We start from the raw sequence: 17,274 nt of genomic DNA on the forward strand, positions 1-17,274 counted from the left end.
GTTTCCCCAATACAATTTTAAAGTGGAATATTTGAGATTATAGAATAATTGGAGCCTTAAAAATGTCAACACATAACACCATTTATTTCAATTTGTTCTTATTTTTTTTTAGCACTGACACACAAAAAAAATCGCACTAAAATTATTGGGGATCCAAAAGGGTCCTACTCAATAAAAATAAAAAACTTTTTTTTTTAAACTTTTTACTTTAAACACAATCGTCTTGAGATCAACTTCAGATCCATCTGTCAATTATGACTTTTATTGTTGTTTATGTTTTTTGTTTGTTTTTATTAGGCCCTTTCTTAGCAAAAAAAAAAAACAACGTCTTTTATATGGCAAAGACAAAATATGCAGCATTTTCCCCCAAAAAATATCTCAAAGTGGAATATTTAATGTGACATTGATTTTGATTGATAATTTTTTTTTTTTTTTTTAAGAAAATAACAGCCTGCCATGAGTTATTAGAGTAAACATTGCAACATTTTCTTGTCACATTTCACCTGTTTACTCTTTTATACCACTTTTTCTGTTTTTTTATATTTTTAATCGTATTTTTAGAATGTGCTCAGGGCCGTTAAAAAATTACCCACAGGCCGCACTTTGGACACCCCTGGTTTATGACATCACAAATATTCGTGTTTTTTTTTTTTTTCCGAGGCTCTGCAGAGGCCCATCTTTTACTGTCCTTAAGCTAAAATCCCTTCCCTATCAATAACAATTGCAAATCAATGAGACTCTATGAGAGCCAATAACTAATAATACTTTTCGGAAAATTATGATGCAAATCCTTATATTTTTGAACCCGAACACAAAGAGGATGAGCAATAAATTTTAGCAAATGACACAAGGATCCGTTTTGTTGTTTATGACATCACAAATAGTCGTGTGTTTTTTTTCCAGAGGCTCTGCAGAGGCCCATCTTTTACTGTCCTTAAGCTAAAGAAAAAGAAAAGAAAAAAAGGACCCCCGCATGATTTCCCTCACCGCTGACCAAATGACAGTCCCTTAATCTTCTAAAAAATATTACCTTTTCATCTTCCATCCTCTAGATCCCTCAAGAGTATCCTCTGCCGGCTGCATTATCTCCTCATTTAGGTTTGCTCTGAAGTGATAATTGCATCTGGTTTACAAGCGTCCTTGGTCATTCTGGCTGAAAAATGTCTGCGAGCATGTATTTCAGCTGACAGTGTGTATGTCTGACTTATAGAAACACTCCACTCTATTTCCACTCCGATAGACACCGAGCACCAATTAATTGTCTGCCGGAACACATAAACCTTCAATATGTGCTTCCTTCAATATGATGTATAAACAAGTACTTTTTGTTACAGCAACTTCAATTAAGTGTCATTATTTTGTTGTAAAAATATTATATGATGTATACGATATTTAACATGATTAAAGGTCATAATTGTAAAAAAAAAAATATATATATATATATATATATACATATATATTTTTTTACAATAATGACCTTTAATCATGTTAAGTAATATTGTATATATATATATATATATATATATATATATATATATAAAATATATATATATATATATATATATATATAAATATATATATATATATAAATATATATATATCATATAATCTTTTTACAACACAATAATGACACGTAATTGAAGAAACCGTAATAAAAAAATATATGTATATACTGTATATGTAAGTTTTTAAGTTTTTATACATCACTATGATGTATAAAAAAGGTATTTTTGTTACAGTACTTCAATTAAGTTTCATTATTTTGTTGTGAAAATATTGTAAGATGTATACGATATTATTTAACATGATTAAAGGTCATTATTGTAAAAAATATATATATACAGGTATATATATATATGTGTATACATATATATATATATATACACACCTATATATATTTTTTACAATAATGACCTTTAATTATGTTGAATAATATCATATATGCCAATCAATCAATCAATCAATCAATTTATATAGCCCTAAATCACTAGTGTCTCAAGGGCTGCACAAACCACAACACAAACCACTACAACATCCTTGGTACAGAGCCCACATAAGGGCATACGGTAAATTTAGGCCTGCGCTTAAAAATTTGAGTGTGATGTAAGGATAAAGCACATTTAATAAAAAAAACGTTATGGTCTTACTTTTACTTATAAGTGAAGTCCATGCGCAGCTCCTACTGATCAAAAGCATCGATAACTTGTTTATAGAAGTCTTCCTTATCTTTCTTCAGTTTTAAAAGTCTCTCTGTCTCGATGGAGATCTTCCTTTATTACCTCCTGCTTCGATTGAAAGTCCAGTTTGAGAAAAATGTTTTATTTTAGATATGTAATCCTCCATGTTAAAAGTGCTAGCGAGAGGAAAAAATAAAGGATCGCTGCTCACTCTTGCTGCTTGTTGTCACTTCTTCTGCAGCCGAGTAGTCGCAAGAAGGATCACTAGCGCCCTCTACCACCAGGAGGCGGGAGTCATTTAATGACTCATATTTGACACACGCAGCTACGGTATATTAATAAAACATAGCTGCTTACTGTTCTTTTTAGCATATTCAATAGCTTGGACCTTAAATCCTACTGAATAGCTCTTAATCTTCTTCCCTTTATGCGATTTCAAATGATTGAAATCAGCCTCCTCCATTTAGAAAATGATGAAAGATGAAGTGTCACTCGTGATGTGACGAGTTTGACCCGGTGGAAATTCTAGGCATATGCTAATTATTTTGCGAAACGATTTTGACCTGGCGGAAATTCTAGACATCCGCTAATAAAAATAATATTTTGTGAAACGAGTTTGACCCGGCGTTAATCCTGAGCCGGCGGTAATGCTAAGCATGCGCTAATTATTTTGCGAAACGAGTTTGACCCGGCAGTAGTTCTAGGAAATACGGTACTTGGTGAGTACTTTTGTTTCAAATTGGCTTTGTGTGGTAAATGAATAATAATCTTTGTGATGATCACATAGTTTCATATCATTTGACAAGGTGGTAAACTGTAAGTAGGTTATTTGATTCACATCAAGAGTAAGATTACTAATTCAGTGATAACATTTGAATGGGTCCTGGGTTCTTCTGTAGTGGAAAAGTTGACACCCAATGTCAAAAAGGTTAAGAACTCCTGATAAAAACAATAACTAACTATCAATTTTCTTCCACTTATCAGTAGGAAAGCCCAGACTTCCCGGTCTCCACCCTTTTTTTTCCAGTTCCACCAGAGGAACACCCAGGTCAGCTGTGCAACCTAAGAGTGTTTGGCAGTTTCAGGCTGTATGACTGCATAGAAAACTGTTTTCGCTTCCCTGGCTTAAATTAAAGTATAACAAAGTTTTCCCTTTTTTTCCCCTCATAAGTCTCTTAAGCCTTCCCTTGTCTTGCAACAGTCTCCGTCTGTCACATCCTTGTCATTTTCCCTCAAACCCCAGCTGAATTAATGTCTGCTTCAGAGCCGTCTCCCCCACAAATGTGGCGTCCACGTTCTCTTGTTCGTCGAAGGGGTTCAGAGCTGGTGTACGGGGAGAGAGGGAGAGAAGAGGAAAGTATGTGGAGCGAGGTTGCCATGTGAGAAACACACACACCCACACACACACGTTCTTGTTTGTTCTGACCTTCTGGAGAACTCCGGAATTTTTTTTTCAAATATATATATATATATATATAAAAAGTTTTGTTTTTTTGTTTGTCATTGGTTTTCAATCTGCATTATTTACTTCAAGTTATTACAGTTTGTCTTCAGATACATTTGTTTTAATTATTATTTTGGGCCAAAGAGGGTGCACTTCAAATTTTTACACACACTTATTTCATTTGTTGAAGAGAGTGGGAGCACTTCAAGTTTTTACACACACTTCTTATTTCATATGTTGGCAATAGGAGGAGCACTTCAAATTTTTACACACACTTGTTATTTCATATGTTGGCAAGAGCAGGAGCACGTCAATTGTTTACACACACTTGTTATTTCATATGTTGACCAGAGGGGGAGTCCTTTTAAAACCGACCCACAGTCAATTTGAAAATTCCCTCCTTTTTGGTACAACCCTAATTTTGATAGATTTCACCACCAGGGGGTGCAAATGAGACATTCTCTATTCGATGCAATGGTTTTCGGTATTGGGACCATGATTATGGAAGGTACTTTTCCTTGTTGATGTCTCAAGAAGGGTAGAAATACAAGAACACACACCCACCCACACACACACACACACAAATTATTGTATTTTTTTTTACCTTCTTGAGACCTCCAAAAAATATATGTATATAAATATAAAAAAATTGTTTTTTTGTTTGTAATTGGTTTTCAATCTGCATTATTTACTTCAAGTTAGTACAGTTTGTCTCTAGATACATTTGTTATAATTATTATTTAGGCCAAAGGGGGTGCACTTCAAATTTTTACACACACTTATTTCATTTGTTGAAGAGAGGGGGAGCACTTCAATTTTTTACACACACTTCTTATTTAATATGTTGGCAATAGGAGGAGAACTTCAAATTTTTACACACACTTGTTATTTCATATGTTGACCAGAGGGGGAGTCCTTTTAAGACCAACCCACAGTCAATTTGAAAATTCCCTCCTTTTTGGTACAGCCCTAATTTTGATGGATTTCACCACCAGGGGGTGCAAATGAGACATTCTCTATTCGATGCAATGGTTTTCGGTATTGGGACCATGATTATGGAAGGTACTTTTCCTTGTTGATGTCTCAAGAAGGGTAGAAATACAAGAACACACACCCACCCACACACACACACACACAAATTATTGTATTTTTTTTTACCTTCTTGAGACCTCCAAAAAATATATGTATATAAATATAAAAAAATTGTTTTTTTGTTTGTAATTGGTTTTCAATCTGCATTATTTACTTCAAGTTAGTACAGTTTGTCTCTAGATACATTTGTTATAATTATTATTTAGGCCAAAGGGGGTGCACTTCAAATTTTTACACACACTTATTTCATTTGTTGAAGAGAGGGGGAGCACTTCAATTTTTTACACACACTTCTTATTTAATATGTTGGCAATAGGAGGAGAACTTAAATTTTTTACACACACTTGTTATTTCATATGTTGACAAGAGCAGGAGCACTTCAATTGTTTACACACACTTATTTCATATGTTGACCAGAGGGGGAGCACTTTTAAAAGCGACACACAGTCAATTTGAAAAATCCCTTCTTTTTGGTATAATCCTAATTTTGATAGATTTCACCACCAGGGGGTGCAAATCAGACATTCTCTATTGGATGCAATAGTTTTCCGTATTGAGACCATGATTTGGGCCCTAACTGTAACTTATATGGAAGCTACTTTTCCTTGTTGATTTCTCAAGAAGGGTAGAAACACAAGAACACACACACACACACATTTTTGTATTTTTTTATACCTTCTTGAGACCTCCAAAAAATATATGTATATAAATATAAAAAACTTGTTTTTTTGTTTGTAATTTGTTATCAATCTGCATTATTTACTGCAAGTTATTACAGTTTGTCTCTAGATACATTTGTTATAATTATTATTCAGGCCAAAGGGGGTGCACTTCAAATTTTTACACACACTTGTTATTTCATATGTTGACCAGAGGGGGAGCACTTCAAATTTTTACACACACTTGTTGTTTCATATGTTGAAAATAGGAGAAGCACTTCAAATTTTTACAAACACGTGTTGTTTCATATGTTGACCTGAGGAGGAGCACGTCACATTTTTACACACACTTATTTCATATGTTGAACAGAGGGGGAAGACTTAAAATTTTTACACACATTTGTTATTTCATATGTTGACCAGAGGGGGAGCACTTTTAAAAGCGACACACAGTCAATTTGAAAAATCCCTCCTTTTTGGGACCACCCTAATTTTGATAGATTTCACCACCAGTGGGGGAAATGAGACATTCTCTATTAGACGCAATGGTTTTCCGTATTGAGACCATGATTTGGGTCCTAACTTGTACTTATATGGAAGCTACTTTTCCTTGTTGATGTCTCAAGAAGGGTAGAACTACAAGAACACACACAGACATTTGTAGTCCACAGTATATTACCTTGTTCTTCTACATCTGACAGGACTTTGGCCAGGTGTGTGAGAGGGAGAAACTCTGGTCTGAAGCCGGCTTTGTCTCTGCCGGTGAAGGCAAATCCCTGAGGTACAGTAGAACCACAACAGACATTTTCTGAGAGGGTGGAGATGAACTTAGTGTCGACACACAAAATGTTACTGGCAAAAACAATACAAGAAGGGTGTGAAAAGTATTAAGAAATAAGTTCAAGATGGTGTCTCACGCCGTACATGAGTTAATTATTCTGCTACTGTGCGACACAGTTGGATGTACCATGCACCATTTTATATACCCTGTTTCCTTATGAGTTGGAAATTGTGTTAGATGTAAATATAAACAGAATACAATGATTTGCAAATCCTTTTCAACCCATATTCAGTTGAATATGCTACAAAGACAACATATTTGATCTTCAAACTCATAAACATTTTTTTTTGCAAATAATCATTAACTTTAGAATTTGATGACAGCAACACGTGACAAAGAAGTTGGGAAAGGTGGCAATAACAATAAATACTGATAAAGTTGAGGAATGCTCTCCAAACCCTTATTTGGAACATCTCACAGGTGTGCAGGCTAATTGGGAACAGGTGGGTGCCATGATTGGCTATAAAAACAGCTTCCCAAAAAATGCTCAGTCTTTCACAAGAAAGGATGGGGCGACGTACACCCCTTTGTCCACAACTGCGTGAGCAAATAGTCAAACAGTTTAAGAACAACGTTTCTCAAAGTGCAATTGCAAGAAATTTAGGGATTTCAACATCTACGCTCCATAATATCATCAAAAGATTCAGAGAATCTGGAGAAATCACTCCACGTAAGCGGCATGGCTGGAAACCAACATTGAATGACCGTGACCTTCCATCCCTCAGACGGCACTGTATCAAAAACCCACATCAATCTCTAAAGGATATCACCACATGGGCTCAGGAACACTTCAGAAAACTACTGTCACTAAATACAGTTTGTCGCTACATCTGTAAGTGCAAGTTAAAAATCTAATATGCAAAACGAAAGCCATTTATCAACAACATCCAGAAACGCCGCCGGCTTCTCTTGGCCCGAGATCATCTATGATGGACTGATGCAAAGTGGAAAAGTGTTCTGTGGTCTGACGAGTCCACATTTCAAATTGTTTTTTAAAATATTTGAAATTGTGTCATCCGGACCAAAGGGGAAGCGAACCATCCAGACTGTTATCGACGCAAAGTTGAAAAGCCAGCATGTGTGATGGTATGGGGGTGCATTAGTGCCCAAGGCATGGGTAACTTACACATCTGGGAAGGCACCATTAATGCTGAAAGGTACATACAGGTTTTGGAACAACTCATGCTGCCATCTAAACGCTGTCTTTTTCATGGACGCCCCTGCTTATTTCACAAAGACAATGCCAAGCCACATTCAGCACGTGTTACAACAGCGTGGCTTTGTAAAAAATGAGTGCGGGTACTTTCCTGGCCCGCCTGCAGTCCTGACCTGTCTCTCATGGAAAATGTGTGGGCGCATTATGAAGCGTAAAATACGACAGCGGAGACCCCGGACTGTTGAAGGACTGAAGCTCTACATAAAACAAGAATGGGAAAGAATTCCACTTTCAAAGCTTCAACAATTAGTTTTCTCAGTTCCCAAACGTTTATTGAGTATTGTTAAAAGTAAAGGTGATGTAACACAGTGGTGAACATGCCCTTTCCCAACTACTTTGGCACGTGTTGCAGCCATGAAATTCTAAGTTAATTATTATTTGCAAAAAAAAATGAAGTTTGAGTTTAAACATCAAATATGTTGTCTTTGTAGCATATTCAACTGAAAATGGGTTGAAAAGGATTTGCAAATCATTGTATTCTGTTTATATTTACATCTAACACAATTTCCCAACTCATATGGAAAGAGGGTTTGTACCAGATGTATCAGATTGTAGGTGTTTTTTTTTTTTACCCTTTATGTTCATATTTCATGTTTGTTGCGTTTTGCTTGATTGTAAAATATGTCGATCGAGGGTGTGGGACATTCATATGTTGTCAATATTCAGTGTTTTATCGTTCATAGCCAATATTGTAAATGCCACATTCTTTATTTTCATGCACATTCTGGGTGTCTCATTCAGTAAAAAAAAAACCTTAAAATTCCATTTGGTTTTTTTAAGGCGGTATGTCATAACGTTTTTAGCATTCAATCCGACCTGCTCAGTGGGTTAGTGGTTAGAGTGTCGGTAGGTTGTGAGTTCAAACCCCGGCCGAGTCATACCAAAGACTATAAAAATGGGACCCATTACCTCCCTGCTTGGAACTCAGCATCAAGGGTTGGAAATGGGGGTTAAAAGACTAAAATGATTCTTGGGTATGGCCACTGCTGCTGCTCACTGCTCCCTCACCTCCCAAGTGGTGAGAACAAGGCGATGGGTGAAATGCAGAGGACAAATTTCACCACAACTTGTGTGTGTGTGTGTGTGACAGTCATTGGTACTTTAACTTCACTTAACTTCCTGGGGGGTTCAATTCCGTCATTAAACAATCCCCCTTTTGTGGAGGTACATAATCTTCTAGTACCTCCTGATTTGGCCTGAATCTGATGCCCAAAAAATCAGATTTGAAGCACTTTGGAGCGTTAAAACCGGCAAAAATAAATCAGATCTGTGTCACTTGAGGGCAAAACAATCAGATTTGGTGTGCATTGTCGACTGTGATGAAGTCAGCATTCACACACATTTGTTCTTGTGATGGATTTTCTGTGCCGTCATTGTGTTACCTTGTTTCTGTCGCGTCTCCCCAACAGATTCCTGACATAATCTCTGCAGATGGAAGCCGAACTGACAGGATGATCCCACATATGGTAGAATCTGTTGGCCTACACACACACACACACACACACACACACACACACACACACACACACACACACACACACACACTGGTTATCATTTGGAATGGGGACCAAGTTTTTGTTCATGACTTGTTGTGACCACCTACAGGTTGTGTAGGCATAAAAAAATTAAGTAAAATGGCCACTGCCCAGTTAGCTTATACACATCTTTAAATCTCTGGCTTGATGAAGTAATGTGCTGATCAGAACTACTGGGGACCCTGGGGAAAAAGTGTTAATTTGGTTCACCAAATGTAATTAATTTTGCATAATTCACACACATGTGTACGTGACTACTGAGGACGATTTAAAAAAAAAAAAAAAAAAAAAAGTTCAAATTTAATATGACATGATCCTCAGAATGATTTCCTTTTAGGGGACCTGTTTTTTTGTCCTCATAACGTCAGAGGTCCCTTATAGGTGACTGTGTAAACAAAGTGATGTCCCCATTAAGTCTGAATTGCCAGTAAAACACACTTACTGGTTATCATTTGGAATAGGCACCAAGTTTTTGATCATGACTTGTGGGGACCACCCTTTCTACAGGTTGTGGAGGCATAAAAAAATGAGGTAAAATGGCCATTGCCCAGTTAGCTCATACACGTCTTTAAATCTCTGGGTTAATGAAGAAATGTGCTGATCAGACTTACTGGGGACCCTGGGGAAAAAGAGTTAATATGGTTAAAATTTTTTATAATTTTGCATAATTCACACAAATTTGTACGTGACTACTGAGGACGAATTAAAAAAAAAAAAAAGTTTAAAATGTATTATGACATGATCCTCAGAATCATTTAAAATGGTTTCCCTTTAGGGGACCTGTTTTTTTGTCCCCATAACGTCAGAGGTCCCCTATAGGTGACTGTGTAAACAGAGTGATGTCCCCATTAAGTCTGAATTGCCAGTAAAACACACACACTCTGGTTATCATTTGGAATGGGGACCAAGTTTTTTATCATGACTTGTGGGGACCACCCTTTCTACAGGTTGTGGAGGCATAAAAAAATGAGCTAAAATGGCCACTGCCCAGTTAGCTCATACACGTCTTTAAATCTCTGGGTTAATGAAGAAATGTGCTGATCAGACTTACTGGGGACCCTGGGGAAAAAAGAGTTAATATGGTTCAAAATTTTAATAATTTTGCATAATTCACACAAATTTGTACGTGACTAATGAGGACCATTTAAAAAAAAAAAGTTCAAATTAAATATGAATTGATCCTCAGAATACAGCACTACAGCTGTCCTCATATAGGAAGTTTTACCATTAAATGTTAAAGCAAATCCTGTATCTTCTGCGACATTACTGAAAACTGCTATTTGGCAGTCATGATGTTGTCTGCAACTCCAACTATGTTGGAAAATTCAGAATGTGAATCATACTTTAAGGTAATAATGTTTTATAATCATGCTGTATGAAAATGTCATCCTAAGGAACACAAAACCAGATTTTGTTTTTGGAAAAATATATTAGTTTTACCTGAGGATGGATACCATACAGAATCACAGTACTATTAATGCCAGGATAACAAATGTTTCACTTTTCAAGACAATAAATGTTGTCTTTTACCAATATTTGAAAGACGTAAACAAAGTAACCCAAGTTTCCCTGTTTTGGGATCAATAAAGGATTATCCTTAAACCACAGAAATAAAATACAAACTCATTCAAATTTTCACTTTTTATTTTTTAACAACATTGAACATAAAGAACATAAAAAAAAAGTTCTACATAACCAGTCTTGCTGATTATCTCTTAATCTACTATTTGGGCCAAAGCTTAAAAATCACTTAGGTATCTTCAGAATGGATCCTACTATCATTTAAAAAAGTTTTTCCCTTTAGGGGAAACCTAATACCGTCAGGTCCTCATACCGTCAGAAGTCCCCTAAAGGTGAGTGTGTAAACAGAGCCCACTAAGTCAGTAAGCATTGCCAGAACACACACACAGAAATTAAATTTTCTAGACTCACACCCAGGAGCGCATAGGCATCTTTTCTATTTCAAGCATCCTAGATATCTTTGTTGTGAAATATACACCTTACTAATAGGAAACCACACTGCACATCATCAGTCATGTTTATACAGAGCTGCTTTTTGCGTCCATTACACACAGCCAGACTGTAAGAGCCACCATTAATCAATGTTTAATTATTGTTTTCCCCCCCAAGATTAATATTTTAAGCCTGATTTGTGAAACTTTGCTTTTGAATTATTTACAGCCCCAGTATCTCTTTGTGACCTGGCTGCAAATTACAGCCTTCCAGAATGATGTGTGGAATAAATCAGAAATGGACGATAAACCCTCGGCGAGGATTCTTTGCATCGTGCAGGAGTAATAAAGAGAGATAGGTATGACTGTGTGAAAAACAAACTGGCAGGAAACAGGCCAGACTTAACACTTAACATTCCTCATCACAAACACACACACATGCTTACAGATATTGTACCCAAACACTTGACACAGGGAAGTTACACAAGAGACAAACAGAAGTTGACCTCTCCCAAGACTTGGACATAAAAACACCCCTGCCTAACTTCCCAACACACACTAGTTGAATATACAAGTACAAAACCCTAAAAGCAGTCAAGTTGGCACGTTGTGTAAAAGGCAAATACAAAGATTTGCAAATTTCAACCTATATTCAATTGAATTGACTGCAAAGACAAGATATGTAATGTTCCAACTGGCAAACTTTATTTTTGCAAATATTAGCTCATTTGGAATTTGATGCCTGCAACATGTTTCAAAAAAGGCTGAAAAAGTTGGGGATTGCTCATCAAACTCTTATTTGGAACATCCCACAAGTGAACAGGCTAATTGGGAACAGATGGGTGCCATGATTGGGTATAAAAGCAGCTTCCATGAAATGCTCAATCATTCACAAACAAGGTTTGATTGATTGAAACTTGTATTTGTAGATTGCACAGTTCAGTACATATTCCGTACAACTGACCACTAAATGGTAACACCCAAATAAGTTTTTCAACTTGTTTAAGTCGGGGTCCACTTAAATCAATTCATGGTAAAGGGCGGGGCGAGGTTCACCACTTTGCGAACGAATGCGTGAGCAAATTGTTGAACAGTTAAGAACGACATTTCTCAACCAGCTACTGCAAGGAATTTAGGGATTTCACCATCTGCGGTCCGTAATATCACCAAAAGGTTCAGAGAATCTAGATGAATCACTGTACGTAAGCGATGATATTACAGACTTTCTATCCCTCAGGCGGTACTGCACCAAAAAGCGACATCAGTGTGTAAAGGATATCACCACATTGGCTCAGGAACACTTCAGAAAACCACTGTCAGTAACTACAGTTCGTCGCTACATCTGTAAGTGCAAGATAAAACTAAAATCTAACTAAATCCCTAAAGAAATTTAGGGATTTCAACATCTACGATCAGTAATATCATCAAAAGGTTCAGAGAATCTGGAGAAATCACTCCACGTAAGCGGCATGGCCGGAAAGCAACATTGAATGACCGTGACCTTCCATCCCTCAGACGGCACTGTATCAAAAACCCACATCAATCTCTAAAGGATATCACCACATGGGCTCAGGAACACTTTAGAAAGCCACTGTCACTAAATACAGTTTGTCACTACATCTGTAAGTGCAAGTTAAAGCTCTACTATGCAAAGCCAAAGCCATTTATCAACAACACCCAGAAACGCTGCCGGCTTCGCTGGTTACACAACGTGCCAACTTCACTGGATTTGGGTTTTGTACTTTGTAAGCTCCAAAATAACTGCACTCTTTAATTTCGAGACATCAAAAATTCCTTTTGCATTGTTTTAAGCTCCAAAATAACTGCACTCTTTAATTTCGAGACATCAAAAATTCCTTTTGCATTGTTTTAATACTCGATGCAGGCTACACAAACACACACATAGTGTACCTCAGGAAGTCTCTTCAATACACTGAACTTCAGCTTCTCGTTGGCGTCGCTGTTGTCAAAATCTACAAATGAGATAAAAAGGTTCAAATGCAGTAGCAAAACATTAATACATATTTTAGTAAATACTGTCAGACGCTCATGCGCCCTGATATCGTGTAATTGTTTGTGTCTACACAAGGGTTGTCCCTATACCAGTATTTTGGTACCAAAATGTATATCGATACTTTTCCAAATAAAGGGGAACTATGAAAAAGTGTAAATGTTGGTTTTATTTTAACATAAAATCTTACAATACAATATACATATGTTTCCTATTGCACCCAAAGAAAAATTTTAGAGGGTTAACGTAAATTAAAGGGAATTAAACAAATTGTTTAATTCCGGTTTAGCTCGGTTGGTAGAGCGGCCGTGCTAGCAACTTGAGGGTTGCAGGTTCGATTCCTGCTTACGCCATCCTACTCAATGCCATTGTGTCATTGGGCAAGACACTTTACCCACCTGCTCCCAGTGCCACCCACACTGGTTTAAATGTAACTTAGATATTGGGTTTCACTATGTAAAGCGCTTTGAGTCACTAAAGAAAAGCGTTATATAAATATAATTCACTTCACTTCACTTGTTGCACTCAAAGAACAAATTACAATTTTCCATATCACATACAGTCTGCCATAATTAAGGATTAGATTAGAATAGAATAAAAAAAACTTTATTGACTTTGTATAAAATGCTTCAGGATTTATGGTTGCCACTCCTGCTCTGTGCTTTAAAAACAATCCACAATTGGAAAACAAAGGGCAGTAGACCACATCCATCCATCCATTTTCTACCGCTTGTCCCTCTCAGCTGCATTCAGATGGAAGGTGGTGTACACCATGGACAAGTCACTTTTATATTTTCAGCACTGTGTAATTTGTATGCACCCTACCAACCTAATTTATTTAAAAAAACATCCACATTTGAAAAACAAAGGACTGTACACCGCAAACAAGTCAAATATACAAAAGCAAAAGCACAAAATGTACATTTGTTTTTCATCGGTATGTATGAGTCCCGTCTTTTTCAGTAATTATTTTTGTAATCAGCCTGACCCGAGCCTTGATAGTCATGTTTGTGATTACCACATGCTTTCACGTCATGTGACAGTTGTAAACTGTTCAACTGTAACGAGGTTAGATATAGTTATTGAATACGATTTAAATCAAGGGTAAAATTGGTAATTCCGTGTCAATATTTGAGTGGGCCCCTGGGCCCCTCTGTGTTTAATCAATTAGTACAGCAGTACTTTGTAAATACCGGTATACCGAACAACCCTAGTCTTAAATAACAAAGTAAAAGCCGTTATACAGCTTAAAATATAAATACACTCAACATAATGAACACAATATTAGCATGCTTGGTATTGGGAAGCGTGTGTCGTATGCTCCTCGGTACACATCAACAAATTTCAGTGTGCATGCACCTGTCAGGAGTCGAGACACAAAGGTCTCCGTTAGCCGGAGAATTCCGTGGTCGACGTACTGCAGGAAAGTGTGACGAGGCAGGAGGCGCACGGCAAACGCTGCAAGCAGGGTGTTGTAACCTGAGGAAAAAATGATTTAGTCTCATTTTTTACATGAAAAAATATATATATACAAACCCCGTTTCCATATGAGTTGGGAAATTGTGTTAGATGTAAATATAAACAGAATACAATGATTTGCAAGTCCTTTTCAACCCATATTCAGTTGAATATGCTACAAAGACAACATATTTGATGTTCAAACTCATAAACTTTTTTTTTGTTGTTGCAAATAATCATTAACTTTAGAATTTGATGCCAGCAACACGTGACAAAGAAGTTGGGAAAGGTGGCAATAAATACTGATAAAGTTGAGGAATGCTCATCAAACACTTATTTGGAACATCCCACAGGTGTGCAGGCTAATTGGGAACAGGTGGGTGCCATGATTGGCTATAAAAACAGCTTCCCAAAAAATGCTCAGTCTTTCACAAGAAAGGATGGGGCGAGGTACACCCCTTTGTCCACAACTGCGTGAGCAAATAGTCAAACAGTTTAAGAACAACCTTTCTCAAAGTGCAATTGCAAGAAATTTAGGGATTTCAACATCTACGGTCCATAATATCATCAAAAGGTTCAGAGAATCTAAAGAAATCACTCCACGTAAGCGGCATAGCCGGAAACCAACATTGAATGACCGTGACCTTCGATCCCTCAGACGGCACTGTATCAAAAACAGACATCAATCTCTAAAGGATATCACCACATGGGCTCAGGAACACTTCAGAAAACCACTGTCACTAAATACAGTTGGTCGCTACATCTGTAAGTGCAAGTTAAAGCTCTACTATGCAAAGCAAAAGCCATTTATCAACAACATCCAGAAACGCCGCCGGCTTCACTGGGCCCGAGATCATCTAAGATGGACTGATGCAAAGTGGAAAAGTGTTCTGTGGTCTGACAAGTCCACATTTCAAATTGTTTTTGGAAATATTTGATATTGTGTCATCCGGCCCAAAGTGGAATCAAACCATCCAGACTGTTATCGACGCAAAGTTGAAAAGCCAGCATGTGTGATGGTATGGGGGTGCATTAGTGCCCAAGGCATGGGTAACTTACACATCTGTGAAGGCACCATTAATGCTGAAAGGTACATACAGGTTTTGGAAAAACATATGATGCCATCGAAGTGTCGTCTTTTTCATGGACACCCCTGCTTATTTCAGCAAAACAATGCCAAGCCACATTCAGCACGTGTTACAACAGTGGCTTCGTAAAAAAAGAGTGAGTGTACTTTCCTGGCCCTCCTGCAGGCCAGACCTGTCTCCCATGGAAAATGTGTGGCGCATTATGAAGCGTAAAATACGACAGCGGAGACCCCGGACTGTTGAAGGACTGAAGCTCTACATAAAACAAGAATGGGAAAGAATTCCACTTTCAAAGCTTCAACAATTAGTTTCCTCAGTTCCCAAACGTTTATTGAGTGTTGTTAAAAAAAAAGGTGATGTAACACAGTGGTGAACATGCCCTTTCCCAACTACTTTGGCACATGTTGCAGCCATGAAATTCTAAGTTAATTATTATTTGCAAAAAAAAAAAAAGTTTATGAGTTTGAACATCAAATATGTTGTCTTTGTAGCATATTCAACTGAATATGGGTTGAAAAGGATTTGCAAATCATTGTATTCCGTTTATATTTACATCTAACACAATTTCCCAACTCATATGGAAACGGGGTTTGTAAATACTTGCTGCGTGTTTTAATCGGCCGCTGATGTGTGTGTGTCTCATACCAGGTGGGAGGGGCGCGCAGAGCCCCCTGGTGGCTTGCAGGATCCTAAGCATGAAGTGAAACACGGCCCACTCGCCAGGACCGGCCGGCTGTGTGCTGAGAAGTGGAAGAGGGCGTTATGCAACTTCGGGACGCACATGTAAGTGCACACACTTTATACATCATATCCAGCAGAAGAGGAGGTGTGCATTGATAAGAAGTTGGGACACTCACAGGCACAGAACATGCGGGCCCAGGCTGTGTTTCAGCCAGACTGTCTCCAGCATGTGTCTGATCAGCTCCAACTACACACACACACACACACACACACACACACACACACACATAATGTGTTCAATTAGGTTCTAATCAAATATCCTGTCTAACTTGCAGCTGCAGGCAAAGGAAGGCATCTTAAATCGAAAATTGTGACCATCTTGAAGGGTTTTTTTTACATCTGTCGTTTTGGAGACGCACACGCTCACTTCCCCTTTTCGATTCCACACTTCCCATTTTCATTTCCACCCGCACCCAGTGACACGCCATGGCCCATAAACGCCTGCCACACGCATGTCGGCCTTTAGCATCACTGGGCCTCACTTGGCAAGAAAAACTGAATAGAACAGGAAGACACCTCATTGCTTTTGACAAACACTGTCCTTCATTGGTTTCACACACACAAAAACTAGCATTGTAATGCACATATTTTACATATATATTTAAGATATTAATATGTATTTTTCAAAAAGGTTTTAGAAAGGATTTTTTTTATTTTAAGATTTTATTTTTTCCATTTTCAGGCTGCTTTAATAGTACAGCACATAATACAAATATTTAAGTTCCATCCATCCATCCATTTTCTACCGCTTATTCCCTTTTGGGGTCGCGGGGGGCGCTGGCGCCTATCTCAGCTACAATCGGGCGGAAGGCGGGGTACACCCTGGACAAGTCGCCACCTCATCGCGGGGCCAACATAGATAGACAACATTCACACTCACATTCACACACTAGGACCAATTTAGTGTTGCCAATCAACCTATCCCCAGGTGCATGTCTATTTAAGTTAATTTATTATATTAAAATAATCTATTGTAATTGATAAGTACAACACCCCAAAAGCAATGAAGTTGTCACGTTGTGTAAATGGTAAATAAAAAAAGAATACAATGATTTGCAAA

At 37.5% G+C, this 17,274-nt stretch overlaps 1 protein-coding gene and 1 long non-coding RNA gene across 5 annotated transcripts in view; one reads left to right on the top strand and one right to left on the bottom strand.

The window, feature by feature from the left end:
• Positions 1-2,987: 2,987 nt before the first annotated feature.
• gsap (gamma-secretase activating protein) overlaps positions 2,988-17,274 on the bottom strand; it is a 61,037-nt gene continuing 46,750 nt past the window's right edge. For all 4 annotated transcript variants that reach the window (XM_061914305.1, XM_061914307.1, XM_061914306.1 and 1 more), the window contains 7 exons: positions 16,331-16,401; positions 16,119-16,213; positions 14,287-14,406; positions 12,828-12,889; positions 8,812-8,910; positions 6,052-6,148; positions 2,988-3,500 (listed from right to left, as the gene is read on the bottom strand). In XM_061914305.1, coding sequence (XP_061770289.1) covers positions 3,400-3,500; positions 6,052-6,148; positions 8,812-8,910; positions 12,828-12,889; positions 14,287-14,406; positions 16,119-16,213; positions 16,331-16,401 — 645 coding nt within the window. In that variant the 3' untranslated portion in view covers positions 2,988-3,399. The remainder of the gene's footprint in view (positions 3,501-6,051; positions 6,149-8,811; positions 8,911-12,827; positions 12,890-14,286; positions 14,407-16,118; positions 16,214-16,330; positions 16,402-17,274) is intronic.
• LOC133561094 (uncharacterized) overlaps positions 16,156-17,274 on the top strand; it is a 40,467-nt gene continuing 39,348 nt past the window's right edge. Inside the window, exon 1 of the long non-coding RNA XR_009808576.1 lies at positions 16,156-16,256. This is a non-coding gene — a long non-coding RNA (uncharacterized LOC133561094). The remainder of the gene's footprint in view (positions 16,257-17,274) is intronic.

This window comes from Nerophis ophidion, linkage group LG10 (genome assembly GCF_033978795.1).
Source record: "Nerophis ophidion isolate RoL-2023_Sa linkage group LG10, RoL_Noph_v1.0, whole genome shotgun sequence".
Classification (NCBI taxonomy): Eukaryota; Metazoa; Chordata; class Actinopteri; order Syngnathiformes; family Syngnathidae; genus Nerophis; species Nerophis ophidion.